General features: G+C 41.5%; 2 protein-coding genes across 2 annotated transcripts; both read left to right on the forward strand.

The window, feature by feature from the left end:
- Nucleotides 1-1,676: 1,676 nt before the first annotated feature.
- Nucleotides 1,677-9,718, forward strand: cwc25 (CWC25 spliceosome associated protein homolog). Its single transcript, XM_056280876.1, has 9 exons — nucleotides 1,677-1,858; nucleotides 4,156-4,328; nucleotides 4,449-4,685; nucleotides 4,800-4,869; nucleotides 7,963-8,117; nucleotides 8,486-8,558; nucleotides 8,670-8,845; nucleotides 9,056-9,223; nucleotides 9,360-9,718. Exons 1-9 carry the CDS (start codon nucleotides 1,841-1,843, stop codon nucleotides 9,472-9,474), a joined length of 1,185 nt encoding a protein of 394 aa, XP_056136851.1. The 5' UTR covers nucleotides 1,677-1,840; the 3' UTR covers nucleotides 9,475-9,718.
- Nucleotides 9,719-12,202: 2,484 nt separating this feature from the next.
- On the forward strand, nucleotides 12,203-17,152 carry psmb3 (proteasome 20S subunit beta 3). The gene is made up of 6 exons (XM_056280359.1): nucleotides 12,203-12,341; nucleotides 14,737-14,921; nucleotides 15,286-15,393; nucleotides 15,690-15,867; nucleotides 16,815-16,909; nucleotides 16,996-17,152. Exons 1-6 carry the CDS (start codon nucleotides 12,339-12,341, stop codon nucleotides 17,042-17,044), a joined length of 618 nt encoding a protein of 205 aa, XP_056136334.1. The 5' UTR covers nucleotides 12,203-12,338; the 3' UTR covers nucleotides 17,045-17,152.
- The last annotated feature ends 389 nt before the right edge of the window (nucleotides 17,153-17,541 follow it).

Below are 17,541 nucleotides of genomic sequence, written 5' to 3' on the forward strand. Positions count from 1 at the left end.
ATGACCAGAGCCATGGACACGTCTGCGCGCCTGAGAATATATAATATATATATATATATATATGTATATATATATATATATATATATATATATATATATATATATATATATATATATATATATATATATATATATGATGGAAATCCATGGAGGCATAGTGTAAGTGGGATTCCAAGTGGAGATTCAGGGTGTGAACTAAAATATAATTGGTGTTCAGACTGACATTGACTGACTGAAGCAAAATATTTGTTTCGACACTCGTCTTGCCTTTTCAGGGAGATTCTAATGCCATGGGAGTTTAAGGGCTTCGTGACGTGGCTGCCCAAACTTCACCTGCTGGATAGGGTTATAACCTTTTGCGGGTCCCACAGATGTAGCTACAACTCTTATGAAAGGACACATTGAGGGCCAATCTCCCGACAGCAGCAATTGTGGTGGTCTATTTTTCAAACTGAGAAGCCTTTTACATCATACCAAATGCAATCATAAAAAAAAACACAACATGTTTGTGTCCCCCCCCCCCCCCAGGATATTTGACATGAATACAAAGACTCTGCAGTCTTCTTGTCAAATGTCTATCTAAATAATGGATGCAAAGGAGCAAAGTTTGCTAAGGAAACACGTGTGGTATACATAGCAGTAGACGTGGCTTCTAAAGGTTAAATACACTAGTTATGTAGCACACAAGTCAAGCGTTTTACAGTCTAGACACTATTAGAAAATACGTATATCACCGGAGGTGTTAGACAGAGATTTATAACTGATGTGGTAGGGGGCTTGTATTTGAAGCTCACAAATACTGTATTTATGTAAAGAATTAAAGGAACGGGAGGAAATTCTTACATACTTGTCAGATGTTGACAGTTGACTAATATAATTTCTACTGTTGGTTGTTGTCGTCATATTATAAATTTTTATTAATGCTGGTCTTTTTTTATGATGGTCAATAGAGCAAAAATTGAATACTGTTTTTACTGATGTTGTCATTTAATTTTGTAGCTGTAGAAAGTGTAATAAAGTAATTGTTGATAGCATTTTATAATTTAAGCATTACTGTGTAGTTGCTTGCTTTATTCTATAAAATACTTTTATGAAATAAACACCAATATCCTGCATGTGTGTTTCATTCTTCATTTTCAGAGGTAACAACATGCTTATAACATGTTCATAAACAATAGTCCATTTGTTGTCAACTATTCTGAGTGGTTTGATTAAGCACACATACCGTAACACAGCATGTACAGAAAGCATGCAAACATACACATTAATAAGTTACATTTCCATCAGAAAATAATATGTATTATGAATATAATATACTATTACTACAATAATAATAATGTACAAAATTATGTTTTATATCAGTGCGAAGTTAGTTAGTTGCCATATTACAGTGAGCGTAACATCCTGTTGAGCGGACATGTTTTTTTTAAACTTTTTTATTGACACGTTTAAGTTTTACACACAAAAAAAATCCCACATAAAACAAAAGAAAGAGGGGGAAATAAATAAAATTAAATACATAAATGAAAGGGAGGGGAGTCCTGGGGACTTATCAGATATGATAAGTGAAACACAGCAGATTGAACAATACAGGGTTGCCAACGGAAGCGCGCTGCGCTCGCTGTACGGAAGTGGACGCACCGATAACCGGAAGTACTATACCGGATACACAAACACGGCAGGCCAGCTAGCAGACAGGCTACTGTTTTTAGCCGATTCAGTTAACAAACATAGGTGGCAACAGTTTCGTTCAACAAGTGTAGCTTTATATTAGTTTATTAGTTAAGGGACAGATCTGTCCGTATTCACTTTGTGGGGAGAAGACGACGAGTTCATCAAAATGGGAGGCGGTGATCTGGTAAATATTCGCTATATTATGGTCCAAAGACTTAACCATTCGGCTTGTGTTGGCCGTAATTTATTATCTCTTGGTGAATTTAGCTGAATTTACGTTTTCTTATGGAACCCGATTCGCTTACATTTCCAATAAACTAGTCAAAAGTAGTTAAACGCTCAAGCTTAAGTCAAGTCCATTATATTTGTATAGCCCGGTATCGCGAAACACAAATTCGCCTCAGTGGGCTTTACAGCAACACAACATCCTGTCCTTAGACCCTCGCATCGGATAAGATACAACTCCCTAAAAAATATGAAGGAACCTCAGGGAGAGCAACGGAGGAGGGACCTCTCTCCAAAGACTGGACATATAACATTCATACGTGCCATGAATGATATGTGTACAGAATAAAACACAATTTACAGAATACAACACTGAAAGAGGATAACAGAATTATAAGCTATATGAAGGATATGATGAGGAGGACGCCAAGCAGTGTCCAGATGTCGCCGGAACAGCCTAGCACTACCGTCCTGCCGAACTTGAGGCTCGTCGTCCACTTTTGTTTGAAGAGGAGGCAAAGTTGTTGCGGCTGACAGGCACATTACATGGCCAAAAGTATGTGGACACCCTTTCTAATGAATAGGTTCAGCTATTTTAGCCATACCCATTGCTATCAGGTGCACAAAATCAAGCATACAGGCGTGCAGTCTTTATAGTCAAACATTGGCAGTGGAATGGGTCATACTGAAGAAGTTGGTGACTTTCAACCCCCTTTCCAACAAGTCAGTTGGTCATAGAACTAGAGCTGCCTTGGTCAACTGTAAGTCTGCTATTATGAAGTGGATACGTCTTGGGAGTAACAACAGCTCAACCATGAAGCGGCAGAATTCACAAGCTCACAGAATGGCACCGCTTAGTGATGAAGCACATAGCGTGTAAAAAATCGTCTGTCCTTGGTTGCAACGCTCACTACCGAGTTCCAAACAGCCTCTGGAAGCAACATCGGCACAAGAACTGTTTGTTGGGAGTTTCACGAAATGGGTTTCAATGGACAAGCAGCCGCACACAAGCCTAAGATCGCCATGCACAATGCCAAGCATCAGCTGGAGTGGTGTAAAGCACACCGCCACTGGACTCTGGAGCAGTGGAAATGCATTCTCTGAAGTGATGAATCACACTTCACTAGCTGTCTGACTGCATAGTGCCAACTGTAAAGTTTGGTGGAGGAGGAATAATGGTCTGTAATTGTTTTTCATGGTTTGGGCTATGCCCTTCAGTTCCCGTAAAAGAAATCTTAATACATACATTCTAGATGATTCTGTGCTTCCAAATTTGTGGCAGCCATTTGCAGAAGGCCCTTTCCTGTTTCAGCATGACAATGCCCCTGTGCACAAACCAAGGTCCATAAAGACATGGTTTGCTGAGTTTGGTGTGGAAGAACTTGACTGGCCTGCACAGAGCCCTGACCTCAACCTAATCCGACACCTTCAGGATGAACTGGAACAATGACTGTGAGCCAGGTCTTCTCCCCAACATCAGTGACCGACCTCACTAATGCTCTTGTGACTAAATGGGAGCAAATCCTCACAGCCGTATTCTAAAACCTTTCCAGAAGAACACAGACTATTACACCAGCAAAGGGGGGGGCAAACTCAATATTAATGCCCATGGTTTTGGAATGAGATGTTTAACAAGCACATATGGGTGTGATGTTTGGGTGACCACATACTTTTGGCTATGTAGTGTATGTCAGAACCTTGTAAGACCTTTGCCAACAGATAATAGTAGCTTTCAGGTTCAACCCTTATTTTTGGCTGGACCGCAACAGCGGGGCCTGCCCTGCATAGGTGGTTGTCCGTGATGGCCAAGTTGGAGTTTTGTCATTGGCCATTGCTCTTTCAGAATGAGGCTGTGCAAACAGTTTTCTATTATGTCATCAGTGGGTGTTTACAGTGCCTCTACTGTAAAAAATTGACCATAATTCCGCACATTAATCATACACGGTCCAGCCATATACTAGGTTTTGACCTAGTCTTGTTAGTTTGGCTATGGGGAAAGTGCCAATGCAACAGCACTGGCGACTTCTCTTTCATGTACAACAAACGTTACAACTTTGTTAACTTGGACTTCCGCTGGGTGTTGCTTATAACTCTGATTTAGGGATACACAAATTGATCTGACTTACCATGCATCACTATAGTAAGGATTGTAACGTGAATTTGCATGGTAAAATCTGGCATTCAGAATATAAAATGTGTGTTTTTTTTATATAATTACTGCACAATAGTTTATTGTTTTTGCTTTACTTCCACCAGAATCTGAAAAAGAGCTGGCATCCCCAGACTATGAAAAATATTGAGCGGGTTTGGAAGGCTGAGCAGAAGTACGAGGCTGAGCGGAAGAAGATTGAAGAGCTCCAGAAGGAGCTCAGAGAAGAACGAGCGCGAGAAGAAATTACTAAATATGCACAAGAAACTGGGACTCTTAAGTGAGTCCTCTCACACATTGGCATCAGTAATGATTTTGTTAATGTCAGTGTTTCATAAGAAAAGGCATAGAATTTCTGCTGTTCATGTATTTCTAAGAGAGAATATTTGCATGGTGACAGGAAGAAAGATGATCGCTTAGACTGGATGTACCAGGGCCCGGGTGGTCAGGTGTCCAGGGATGAGTACCTGATGGGGCGTTCCATTGACAAGCAGATCACTGATCAATATGACGAGCCTGAGAGTGGTCCATCTGCCCAAACTGGCCTTCTGCCTGGTTCCATCTTCAACCCCACCACCCCTGCTTCCAGCCTTGACCTAGCTGCCAAGATCAGGGAAGACCCCCTGTTTGAAATCAGGTTAGTTTCTTTTATCTTTTGTCCCTATCTCATGGTCTTCCAGTCATGCACAGAATTTGAGAGAAGAATTTGCTTGTATTGTCTCGGTATAAATTGCATTTTATTTATTTTCAGGAAACGAGAGGAGGAAAAAAAGAGAGAAGTCTTGACTAATCCAGTTAAAATGAAGAAGATTAAAGAAATGGTAACGTGATTCTGACTTTGTGGAGCTTTTTATTAAACTTTTCTTTTTTTGGATATATTAAATTAACAGAAACTAAAACACTTGAAATATATTTTTGCATTTTCTCCATTTTTGGTGTTCTTGTCCTCCTTACCACTATTTTCATAGCAATGCTACTAGCCTTTGCTAAAAGTATACCATCTTTCAATAATATTTCAACTTAAAATAAACAATATCCAAGTGGAAAAGTCTACCTTAACAGTAATGCAGCTTCATTCTGTAGTCGATGATCTTTGTGCATGAGTGAAAGCGATAAAGGGAAGGAGTAGGTTGTGAAATATGTATTCTTGTTTTTTACTTTTGAACAATGGCAAAAATGCTATCAAAACAATTTTATTTAAAGGCCTAAAGTAATAGTATTGCAATTGATTATATTACTGTAGCACTAACAATTATATGCTCCATGGTTAAAAGGGCGACTCAGTTGAAAAGTGCAATTTTCCAGCTGTCTGCGGGCATTTGGGGAGTTTATTATAGTGGTTAAATTTAAAACTTGGTTTTTCAGATATATTTTTTTAAAGGCTTGTATGCTCAAAGTTTCTGCTACACAGAAGTAGATCAATGTTGTCTTTGGAATAGGTATGATGCTTTTTAACAATACAAATGTTATAGATAAGTGGCTTAAATGGTGGCACGGTGGCGCAGTGGTTAGCGTGGTCGCCTCACAGCAAGAAGGTCCTGCGTTCGAGCTCCGGGGTAGTCCAACCTCGGGGGTCATCCTCTGTGTGGAGTTTGCATGTTCTCCCCATGTCTGTGTGGGTTTCCTCCGGGTGCTTCAGTTTCCTCCCACAGTCCAAAGACATGTAGGTCAGGTGAATCGGCCGTACTAAATTGTCCCTAGGTATGAATGTGTGCTGGCCCTGTGATGGTCTGGCGGCCTGTCCAGAGTGTCTCCCCGCCTGCCGCTCAATGACTGCTGGGATAGGCTCCAGCATCCCCATGATCTTGAGTAGGATAAGCGGTTTGGATAATGAATAGATGGCTGGATAAGGGGTTTAATATTTTTAATTTCACCTGTCATAGTTTAGCCCCGCTTGTTCTGCTCCATGCTTTCAGGTTATTTGCCACTTGCTTCTGGTTTACTAGTAGAAAATTGTTTACAATATGCAAATACTCAACAATAGCTATGTAGCAAGACTGTTGCCAGTCAGAGGGTTCGAGATGGAGGCCAGAAAGTTTCAACTGAACCCAGGTTTTTTTATTTACAAAGTCTCTTAGTGTCTTTCTCACTCAGCATGCTGTACGGGCCAGTACACTGTGGTGCTGGAGCCCCTGCTGCCTCGCTTTCTCTGCGTTTTCAGAGTGGCGTCTAGTTTGCTTTTTCTCTCTCTTGTTGTGTGTGGCCTGTGTTCATGTCCATGTCCGTGTCGGTGTCGGTGTCAGTCCAGCACCTAGCTTCACTGCGGTACATTAAGCACCATTTGTTAGTTTGGCACACCTGCATCTGCTCTCCCATGAGCCTTGCTCCCTCTCTTTGCTTCCAGCCAATGCTAAACCACAGCCCACTACCACAAGCCAGTTCTGTAATAGTGCAACAAGCCTATGTTTAGCTGGTATCATCCCGTGTCAAATTTGTGCTTACACAACAACGCCGGGTTAGTGTGTTTAAGCCAGATGCTGCATCTTTGGCAGTACCCGTTGCCAGAGCAGAGCGATTGCATTCTTTATTTTTCACAATACTATATGTGATCGACCATGAATGTTAAGGTAAAACATGATATTCCTTTAATCAGTTCTAATGATGATATGCAAACCCTCACCCTTGCCTAGGTCCTCTGTCAGGATGCCCCAATGGGGTTTCGGTTGCACGTTTGTTTAAAGCATGGGGCGCTACTCCACATGCAGTTCTATGGTTCTCCGCTAACTGGAGGTTTTGTGCCTTTCCATTGTCGAGATGCATTGATCATCTGCAAAGCCACGATGTCCTGCAGTCCATAACATCAGTCTGTCGATGAATGCACCTAGGACTACTGCTACCCATAGGAATAGCAGGATTTATTATCGAGGTTTACTCCTCTAGATCCGCCGTGTTCTGCTGCTGACAACGTTAACAGGATTACCGCAAGGGTGTGCAAAGCTCTGCCTTTTCTGTGTTCATTTATGGAACAAATATTAGCATGGAGCTGCCATCTTAGCTGTTAACCACATGACACTGCAGACGTGTATGTATAATTGCTATCATCTCGTCTTACTTGACATTTCCAGAGAGGAACCTTAAATCTGTGCATTTTCAAGCTCTTATTTTCCTCCCATAGTAGGGCCGTTCCCTGAGATCCATTTTTAATAAATATACAGTTGTTACATAAGATGCAATGGGTTTACAGTTGACACATGTTCCTGTCAAGTGTTGGATTTGTTGTCAACATGTCAATCAATTGTATGTGGAGAAAGGAAAAAGTTGGGTGTCCACACTTAGAGTTGTCACGTTATATTTGAATATCAACAGCAAAATCAAATTTGCATGCCAACACATATTTTGAAATTGAACGCAGGAATTTTGACATTTTTAATGGATATATTTATATAAATAACAATCTAAATTGCCCAAAGAGAGTGAACACCAAATAATCTCAGAAGTGTATCGTTAATAAGTTGGGTTTTTTTTTTTGTGGCCAACTCTGTTTTTGAAAATGAAGCACGGTGTTTCATGTTCTTATTTTCCCCCTTTTGCTAATAAATTCTTGTGAAAGATTGCCTTCTCTGCATGTACCCTGACACCCAATTCTCCTTAAAAACAGAAAAACCTGTTTTATTAATATTTACTGGCCGCTGGATAAAACTTGAGACATTTTTTTATGCAAATTCAAATATAATTCCAACTCGCCTACATTTCTGGTCCTAGCATTGAACAGGGTTGTTTTCATTGGCAGGCTGAGCCCACACCTACTGAGAACATGACTAGATGCGGTGAAATCCTTGGTGCATAACTTCTGTTTATTTAATGATATAAGTGTCTCTGCGAGTTATTTCACATCCAGGAAGCCTTCCCAGACATGTTTGGATGATTTTTAGTCACAAGAATTAGCCTTTTAACATCCATCTTTTCTTCCACAGCTGCGCCAGAATCTTGAAAAGAAAGACAAGAAAAAGAAAAGGAAGAAGGACAAGAAGGAAAAGAGGGGAGACCGAGACAGGAAAAAGGAGAAGAAACATAAAAGGAGGAGCGCCAGTTCAAGCTCAGAGGAGGCAGAGGATGACAAAAAACACAGGTGATAAAGAAATTTGAGGCCAATATCTCGATTGTCCACTAAACATGGCTCTGCTGGGCCTTGTTTATTTTATGTCTGTTCATTTTAGACTTCTCCCAAATATGCAACCAGATATATTTGGTCAGGTGTTGACCAAGGCAGAAATGATATATTGCCAAATAAACAAGAATCATGTATTGAGTCATCTATCCATCTGTTGTGTATACCTGCTTAATCCAATTCCAGGTTGTGGTTACAAGAATTATACTTCAGATGGCGCTAACTTGAATCTGAGTGGTTAATAATTCTGTGCAGTCACCCTGATCATTTGGATAGGTGAATTATGATTCTAAAGTAATTAATAGTTTGATTTGATTCATTCTACTCAGGCCACATTCAAAACGGGAATCTCCAGCAGACACAAAATCTCATGCGCGGCATGCTCCGGGCTATGGGCTACAGGTAACAAAAAATAAATAAAATCAGTTTATCCTCTGATAACGCTTGTGCAGTTTCAGTCCTCCAGCTCTCAGGAGGACAGTAGACCTGTTAGTTACTACTATTCCCTCTCAGCTCCTTGATGGAAGACATCACCCATCCTCAGCACGCCGCGAGAGAAGCCGCTCTCGCTCCCCTCACAGGAGTGATAGGGAAAACCAACCCTCACATAGATCAGACAGCAGGAGCCACCCCAGGCCACCCAGTCCACAGAAGGACCGTTACCAAAGACAGAACAACCACAGATCCAAGTAAGAGTGGGCAGGGCTCAGGTCATTTTCATGCTTAAGCATACCTTACCTGGGACATTCCTGTGACTACCATACATCTACCAGCATAGGCTGCGTATTTATGTACATAGCCAGTCTTCAGTAGTCACTACACTTGTGTAAAATCAGTAGAGCATATACATTTGACCCCATTACATTGTTTTTCACAGTAATTTTGACTTGTCTTTTTAGGCAGCTGTCTGCTGAAGAGCTGGAGCATAGGAGGAGGCAGATGATGGACTTTGCCAAGGAAAGGGAGGAGGAGAGGGAGAACAATGTAAAAAGATACAAGAGACAAGATGAACGGGAAAAAGAGCGAGAACGAGCTACCAAGCATGAGCCACATGCTGGCTTCATCCAGTAAGTGTTGTTCAGTATACGGACAAATAATCAAGCATGTACTCATCTGGATGATTTATTTTCTTATGTTTCTCCCTGGTTTAATCCCACTATGTTGTCTTTCGGATTCACTAATGCTCATCTTTCCTTCTGGCAGCAACATGAAGCTAGAAAGCGCATCCAGCTCTTCCTTAGAGGACAGAGTGAAGAGGAACATCCATTCCATACAGAGGACCCCAGCTTCCCTGGAGAAGAACTTCATGAAGCGATAGAGACAGAAATAATTTCCATCATATTGTATAGATGACTAGAAAAGGCATGGCGAGGTGCAACGGGCCATTCTCTGCGTTTTTTCCTTTACTGTGTCGAGACGAGGTTGTGTCCCCTAATGGAACTGAATCCTGTTCAGCAGGGCTTCATGTGGCTGTAGAGGCGTCATGGCAACTGTCCTCTCTGATCATGGCTGTTGTCTTTAGATAAACAGTTTTCAAACGGTAACCATAATAAATTCTTTTATAATCCAAGCTATGTGCAGCATGGTATATGTATATCATCATCATACCAGTGAGTCAAGTAAATTCTTTATGAGACAGTACAAGCCTGTTTCATGCCATAAGCAAGAATTTACCTGACTCACTGGATTATTTTGCTCATTTATTGAGCACTTTCCCTATCGTTGAGTGTTTCTTTTAACAAAGTTATATAATATATATATAGTTTAAACAACTCAGCGGCCGTCCGGGTAGCTCACCAGTTCAAGCCCCCGTGTTACCTCCGGCTTGGTCCGGGCGTCCCTACAGACACAATAGGCTCGGTGCATTAATGTCACATTGCGGAACTTCCGGGTGTGTCTGTTTGCATAAGAACTTCCGGTACAACCGGATGCTGACGTCCTACTGGTTAGCTGCTAATTTATCCGTCCAAAATCTTAATTTCATCCGAAAAATCAATGAATCAAACAGGGCAAAAAGGGGCGTTCAAGTATCAGTGCCGTGAATCAGGCTCCACTGAGCACTGTTGTGTGCCACAGTGTGCGAATTCGGTGCGATATAATTCTCTTTGACGTTTCCATTCATTCCCTAATAACTGCGAGGAACGAGCTAAGTGGCTAGTGATGCATTACCGTCACCAAGAGTACAAAAGCGTGTAGTCGGCGTTTTGAACCGGGTGATTTCGCTGTGCCAGCTACAGGTGTGTGTTAAGGAGGCTCAGGGAAAGCAGCTGCCCCCACACTCTTTGCGAGGAATGAGTACTCCAAACCCGCACTCCGGCTAGGTGTGTGGGAGTGCCGGGAGCGTGCTGCTGTCGCCCCTCTGCCAGCTCTGGACTCCTCAGATAATGAGATGGATGTCAGCAGCTGCCTGCAAGAGCATAACTATTACGTGGCTCCTACTCCTGCCGCTTTGGATGATGCCCTGGCCCAAAACGAGCCAATGAGGAAACAAATAGAACGACTAGAGACCGTCCAGCTACAGTCCAAATCCAGCCTGAGGCGATTTGCAGGTTCCGATGAGGACATTAGGTTTTACACCAGGTATGTCTGATTTGTATCGTTTCATTTAATCGCCCCTGCCAACTAGCTAGCTAGCACTAGCATAGTTAAACGATGCCGTTACTCGCCCTCGTAGTTGTCGATGTAGCTCGAAATATACATCTTAAACGCCTTTTCTTTTTTGCTCGTCTGAGCTACCGAGGAAGCACTCACGATGCGATGTACATCGTTGACCGTGATTTTAGGGAGGTCCTGCAAACAGCGAGTGTAAAACAAAGCCGTCTCTTCTCTCAACAAACCAGACCGGAAGTTCTTGTGCAAGTACTCGTACGTTGGAAGTCGAACGACGCCATCTTACGCGCCCAGGCTATTGGCCGTGTCTGCGGGTGGGAAGCCGGATATGGATATGTGTCCTGGTCGCTGCACAGAGCACAATTGGTCCACAATGTGTTTCAGAATTAGTTGATGGGGTTTCTCATTCTTCGATCGCAACCGGTAAGCTTTACCCTCCATTACAGTCGCACCCGGCAGCCCGGAGTCCACGCGGGTCGGTTTTACTTTTAATATTCTGAATGTATCCCGCCACCGCATACTGTAGCCTCTTCTGCCTTTCCCGAGATGATATTTAGGACGAATTACTCCAAAATACATCGCTTATTTTCTCTGGGAATACGCTGATTTCTTCCTTCACGTTTTGGTGTTTTCCGGCTACTTCCCGGATAGTTCTGAAACGCTTGAAGGGCATAGCAACAGTAACCAAGGGGGGCGGGACTTTGCGAAAGGTCAATTAGGGAGAAGAAAAGAAGAGGAAGAAGAAGAAGAAGAAAGGGTGGGGGGCAAAAAAAACCCCAAAACAACTGCTTTTATCTTTTTTTGTTCTTCCAAATGTTAAGTGACTTGTCTACCCCTGTAAGAGACGGGCTTTATCCAGAGCCGGTTCTCTAAACACTATGTTGTGTGGATTCTTTGTGATGTGAAAGACAGGATTGTATTGGGCTGGCAGGAATCGACGAGACTGTGAAACTGGACCCACGACAGTAGGGCAAGTTTCGGTTAAATACAACTGAATGTCACTACTCGAAACAAATGTGTCTTTCTTATGGCTTTTGGGCAACCCTCACAACTGTCTCTGTTAGACTGACAGATCGGGAGTGATTGGCGTGGCACTCCAGTGGGAATTAAGTCTTTTCTTTAGCTGGCGGTTGAGCTATTTCGAAGCAAGATGTTGATATCATGAATGGGCAACGGCTAAGGGGACATTTTTTTGTGTGACACTGAATAGTATCAAGTGACATTTGCAAGCGTTTCAAATCACCTGAAGCCCCAAACCGCAGCGCAATACATCAGTTTGCCTCGTACTACCGAGTCTAGTTTCGCTTGAGCACGCCTCAACCAACCTTTGCGCAGCAACCGCAGCGTACTTCCGCACGCCGCGCATCCCCGCCTATGGCAATAGCGGTTCACGCCCACACTCTCTAATCCAGCCAATCGCCGACAAGGAACTGAGAGGCTACGTGAGTCAAGCTAGTCGGATTTTCTGTGTCCCTAAATCGTGTAGTCACTGTCGGAGGCTAACAGTGATTCGTAACTACCAAAAGACATATACCCGCCTCCTAGGAAGGGATATATCTCGACATAGTCAACATGGTAAGTAGATTGAATATCCTAAAATTTGTATTGCTGTGATGGGAGTGTGTGTGCAAATGTGATGAGCAGTAGAGAGCCGGCTGGAAAACTAGCTAAATTAGTCGTTAGCCGTGTCGCTCAGGAGCTGCATCATCGTGCTTAGCTAGCTACTTTTAAAGAAAGCAAAGCAAACTTGGTTAAACCCTTGCTATAGGGGTTAATAACGATATTACAACTGTCAATAGTTATTAATGGGATATATTTCACTCATTGCTGCCTGTTAGCTCTAACGAAGTGGGTAAATACTGTTAGCTATATTAGCTGTTAGCTCTATTAGACATGCATGAGAATGTAACTGGCTATACTATCTATGGCAGACAAGCCAGTCGTTTTGCAGACTATTTTGTTTTGTAGACCGTTTTGTTTTGTGGACTGGCAGTTACTTCAAAGTAACTGATTTCAAATTTCTGTGTCAAACTTGTGTCCTTTCCCCAGTTATTTAATGTAGGAATATGTGTACTTGATACAGGAAAAAGGAAAGTTTTTAGATCTTTGTCAAAACTGTTTAATGGCAGAGAAGTACATTGAAAACCAAGCGATAAATAACCATATATTAAATTGAATCATAGTATGCTTATATTTTTGATAAACAGGTCAGCGCCATACAACTACACCTTATTTTCCCTCTTTGGACCCTCCAAGGAACTCAAGCAATGTGTTGTTTATCATTATAAACGTCGATGTACTGCTGTTTACATCACGAATAAACATGTATAAATGAATATATATACACTACCGTTCAAAAGTTTGGGATCACCCAAACAATTTTGTGTTTTCCATGAAAAGTCACACTTATTCACCACCATATGTTGTGAAATGAATAGAAAATAGAGTCAAGACATTGGCAAGGTTAGAAATAATGATTTGTATTTGAAATAAGATTTTTTTTACATCAAACTTTGCTTTCGTCAAAGAATCCTCCATTTGCAGCAATTACAGCATTGCAGACCTTTGGCATTCTAGCTGTTAATTTGTTGAGGTAATCTGGAGAAATTGCACCCCACGCTTCCAGAAGCAGCTCCCACAAGTTGGATTGGTTGGATGGGCACTTCTTTGAGCAGATTGAGTTTCTGGAGCATCACATTTGTGGGGTCAATTAAACGCTCAAAATGGCCAGAAAAAGAGAACTTTCATCTGAAACTCGACAGTCTATTCTTGTTCTTAGAAATGAAGGCTATTCCATGCGAGAAATTGCTAAGAAATTGAAGATTTCCTACACCGGTGTGTACTACTCCCTTCAGAGGACAGCACAAACAGGCTCTAACCAGAGTAGAAAAAGAAGTGGGAGGCCGCGTTGCACAACTGAGCAAGAAGATAAGTACATTAGAGTCTCTAGTTTGAGAAACAGACGCCTCACAGGTCCCCAACTGGCATCTTCATTAAATAGTACCTGTTAGAGCCTGCTTGTGCTGTCCTCTGAAGGGAGTAGTACACACCGGTGTAGGAAATCTTCAATTTCTTAGCAATTTCTCGCATGGAATAGCCTTCATTTCTAAGAACAAGAATAGACTGTCGAGTTTCAGATGAAAGTTCTCTTTTTCTGGCCATTTTGAGCGTTTAATTGACCCCACAAATGTGATGCTCCAGAAACTCAATCTGCTCAAAGAAGTGCCCATCCAACCAATCCAACTTGTGGGAGCTGCTTCTGGAAGCGTGGGGTGCAATTTCTCCAGATTACCTCAACAAATTAACAGCTAGAATGCCAAAGGTCTGCAATGCTGTAATTGCTGCAAATGGAGGATTCTTTGACGAAAGCAAAGTTTGATGTAAAAAAAATCTTATTTCAAATACAAATCATTATTTCTAACCTTGTCAATGTCTTGACTCTATTTTCTATTCATTTCACAACATATGGTGGTGAATAAGTGTGACTTTTCATGGAAAACACGAAATTGTTTTGGGTGATCCCAAACTTTTGAACGGTAGTGTATATATATATATATATATATATATATATATATATATATATATATATATATATATATATATATAATGTATAAATGTATATATGAATAAATTTCAAATTTATTTAAACATCCAAACACATTTCTTCTTAAACTGTAATCATCCATACAGAAATGGCTTTGCATATGCTGATTTGCAATTGTAAAGCCATTGACTATTATTTCCATATGCATTAACTTGATGTATCCAGGAATACTACATGTCTATTGGCGTAGGCTGCATGTACCCAGTCACTCTTATTTATCTACTACTACTACTTTCAAAACTTTAACATACATCCTATTACCTTCCAGGTCAAATTTCAGCATTAGTTGTTCCTCTGTTATAGCCTCTTTGCTGTCATCATTATTACACATTGTTACTGACGTGCTGCTCTCTTATCTTCATCTAGTCTATTATGTCATATAATGGTGGGGCTGTCATGGCCATGAGGGGGAAGAACTGTGTGGCGATAGCATCAGACCGACGATTCGGCATTCAGGCTCAAATGGTCACCACAGACTTCCAGAAGATCTTCCCCATGGGAGAGAGGCTGTACATTGGCCTGGCTGGACTTGCAACTGATGTACAGACAGTGTGAGTTTATCTGGGTCAAGTATTCATAAAAAGAAAATCTGTGAAAGATGTAAACTTTCACACCAGTCACTCTTTCAAAAGTGGACATGTTAACAATTTCTATACAGCTGTAGAGTATGCCGAAAATAATGCATGCAATTTCCTTTGTTTAGAAAAATTGAGGAAAAACACACAATTAGAAAAATGTTTTTAGCAATGCTCAAAAAATTTGCACTATGACTTCCAATTTAGTACAGGGTGTAAAGTAATTAAATTAAGGTTCGGGAAAGTGTCATAATCTCATGTAAATTTAGCTTGGAATGATTGCAGACAATAAGTGTCTGACTTCAGCAATAATAATTTGCTGGCTTCACATTTACTCTAGATCCCAGAGGCTCAAATTCAGATTAAACCTTTATGAGCTGAAGGAGGGTCGCCAGATCAAGCCTAAGACCTTCATGAGCATGGTGTCCAACTTGTTGTATGAAAGAAGGTGAGTTTACTGAGCTCTGAAACCAATTCAATTTATGATCATGCAGTTTTGACCTTGTGCAAAATTTTTTTTAATAACAAGCACATACAACCCACACAAACGGAATTATCTGGACAGCTTTTGACCATCTTAAACATGTATTTAACCAGCTAAAAAAAAGTATATCTCAAGAAAAGTAGAGTCATGATAACATAAAAATGGTAAACAAAGAACAATCCACAGTATTAATGATAAAAATAAAAGTCAATCATCTACAAAAAAAGGTTGACCAAGTTAAATTGTGACCCTCTCCTTAGGTTTGGACCATACTACATTGAGCCTGTGATTGCTGGACTGAACCCCAAAACCTTTGAACCATTCATCTGCTCCCTGGATTTGATTGGTTGCCCCATGGTGACTGAAGATTTCGTTGTGAGCGGCACATGCTCAGAGCAGATGTACGGCATGTGTGAATCTTTGTGGGAGCCAGACATGGTAAGCTGTTTGACTTTTAGTAGGTTCCTTGTTTTTACCTTTTGTCTGACTGCTATTGGCTACATTTCGGGTTTCTTTTTAACATCGACTGTGTTTAAATACACATCCTGTTTTCCCAAAGAAGGACCAACACCTAGTTTTTACAACGTTAAAGAGGCTTAGGCGCAAATAAAAGCGGCAGGGTGGCGAAGCAATTTTTGAGGACCATCTTTAAACCAGAAGGTCAGGCATCAAGCCTTGTTGCCAATAATCATTCTCTTTCTAAAAGTGGCAATGAGCAAGATGAATCCCTTCAGTCTCCAGGAGTGCTCTACATATGACCCCCACATTATGATCCTCACGTGGAGAGGGGGAGGTGAAAAGAATATCTGCTTTGGAGCATCTACATGGCATAACTGGAAAAAAGTTACCTCCTGACCTTAGTGTTTTACTGGAGAAGTCTGAGTAAAGTCAGTTTGTGATATTTGGTGTAATTTTTTATTATAAAGGGAGACTGCTTACATTAATTGGGTAGCTATTTGGTCATCTTAAATCTTTATATTCAGAGATATCAACTTAAACAACCCTGTCGTGAGGGCTTTTCAGACAGTTTAATTCTGGAGGACTCTACTGAGCCTAAGCTCTTACTCAAATATGATGTATAAAAGGCTGTATGTAAGAAAAGCACTGTCAAGTCTTTCCGGTGGGGGTCATTTTAACATTGCCCAATTACAGATGAGCCACCCACGCCTTTGGACAATGGCACTGGGTCACGCAGTGCGTCTTTATACTCGACAAACCTTTGAGCGAGATGATCCTTGAAGAACGCGGAATTGAAAATTGAGCAGAACTTAAAAGATGCAAAAAGTTTTGTAGCTCGGAGGGATTTTACCTACGCCTCGTCTTGACCGTCACCTCCTAGTTTGTGATGGCCGACTCATTGTCTGTGAAACCTCCCCGGCGTTTAGGGACCCGAAGACCTGTTTGAAACCATCTCCCAGGCAATGCTGAATGCAGTGGATAGGGATGCCGTGTCTGGCATGGGAGTTGTCGTACACGTCATGTAAGTAGTGATTCACAATACATAAAACGATGGCCAAATAACAGAAAACTTCGCATGTCTAATTAACTTTTTTTTTTTTCTGGCAGTGAGAAAGACAAGATTACTACACGTACGCTGAAGGCCAGGATGGACTAAAGCCTCTTTTCTAACACAGACTTCTCCCACTCTTTTGTATAAAATAGACGATGCTTGTATTGTTTTTCTTATTGATTTTGTTCAATAAATTGCCATACCCTTAAACAATGACTGATGTTTGTTATTGCGTCAAAGGACTTCCGTTTCACACTATACGGTTTGTTTCACTGTGATTGACATTTTGTGTCATCACCTCTACATTTTGCATCACGTTGTGTGTTACTTGCCTTATAGGTTTGTATTTTCTTTTCAACCTCAACATTCTGGATTAAGTGTGCCTTTTCCTCAGAACCAGTATGACACAGGCAGGTTAGGAAGGGACCCAAAGATGGTCTCGAAATGACTGCAGAACTGGGCGTCCGTGTAGCGGGGCGGTCTATTCTGTTGTCTACCGACACGGAGCTCGCCGGATCGAATCCCCCGCGTTGCCTCCGGCTCGGTCGGGCGTCCCTGCAGACACAATTGGCCGTGTCTGCGGGAGGGAAGCCGGATGTGGG

This window comes from Lampris incognitus, chromosome 5, assembly GCF_029633865.1.
Source record: "Lampris incognitus isolate fLamInc1 chromosome 5, fLamInc1.hap2, whole genome shotgun sequence".
Lineage (NCBI taxonomy): Eukaryota > Metazoa > Chordata > Actinopteri > Lampriformes > Lampridae > Lampris > Lampris incognitus.

Bases quoted from the DNA above. Each gene is read 5' to 3' on its own strand.
- cwc25 (XM_056280876.1), top strand. The intron at 8,118-8,485 runs GTGATAAAGAAA...CATTCTACTCAG, and splicing joins GAGGATGACAAAAAACACAG to GCCACATTCAAAACGGGAAT. The intron at 8,559-8,669 runs GTAACAAAAAAT...ATTCCCTCTCAG, and splicing joins CTCCGGGCTATGGGCTACAG to CTCCTTGATGGAAGACATCA.
- psmb3 (XM_056280359.1), top strand. The intron at 15,394-15,689 runs GTGAGTTTACTG...CCCTCTCCTTAG, and splicing joins AACTTGTTGTATGAAAGAAG to GTTTGGACCATACTACATTG. The intron at 16,910-16,995 runs GTAAGTAGTGAT...TTTTTCTGGCAG, and splicing joins GGAGTTGTCGTACACGTCAT to TGAGAAAGACAAGATTACTA.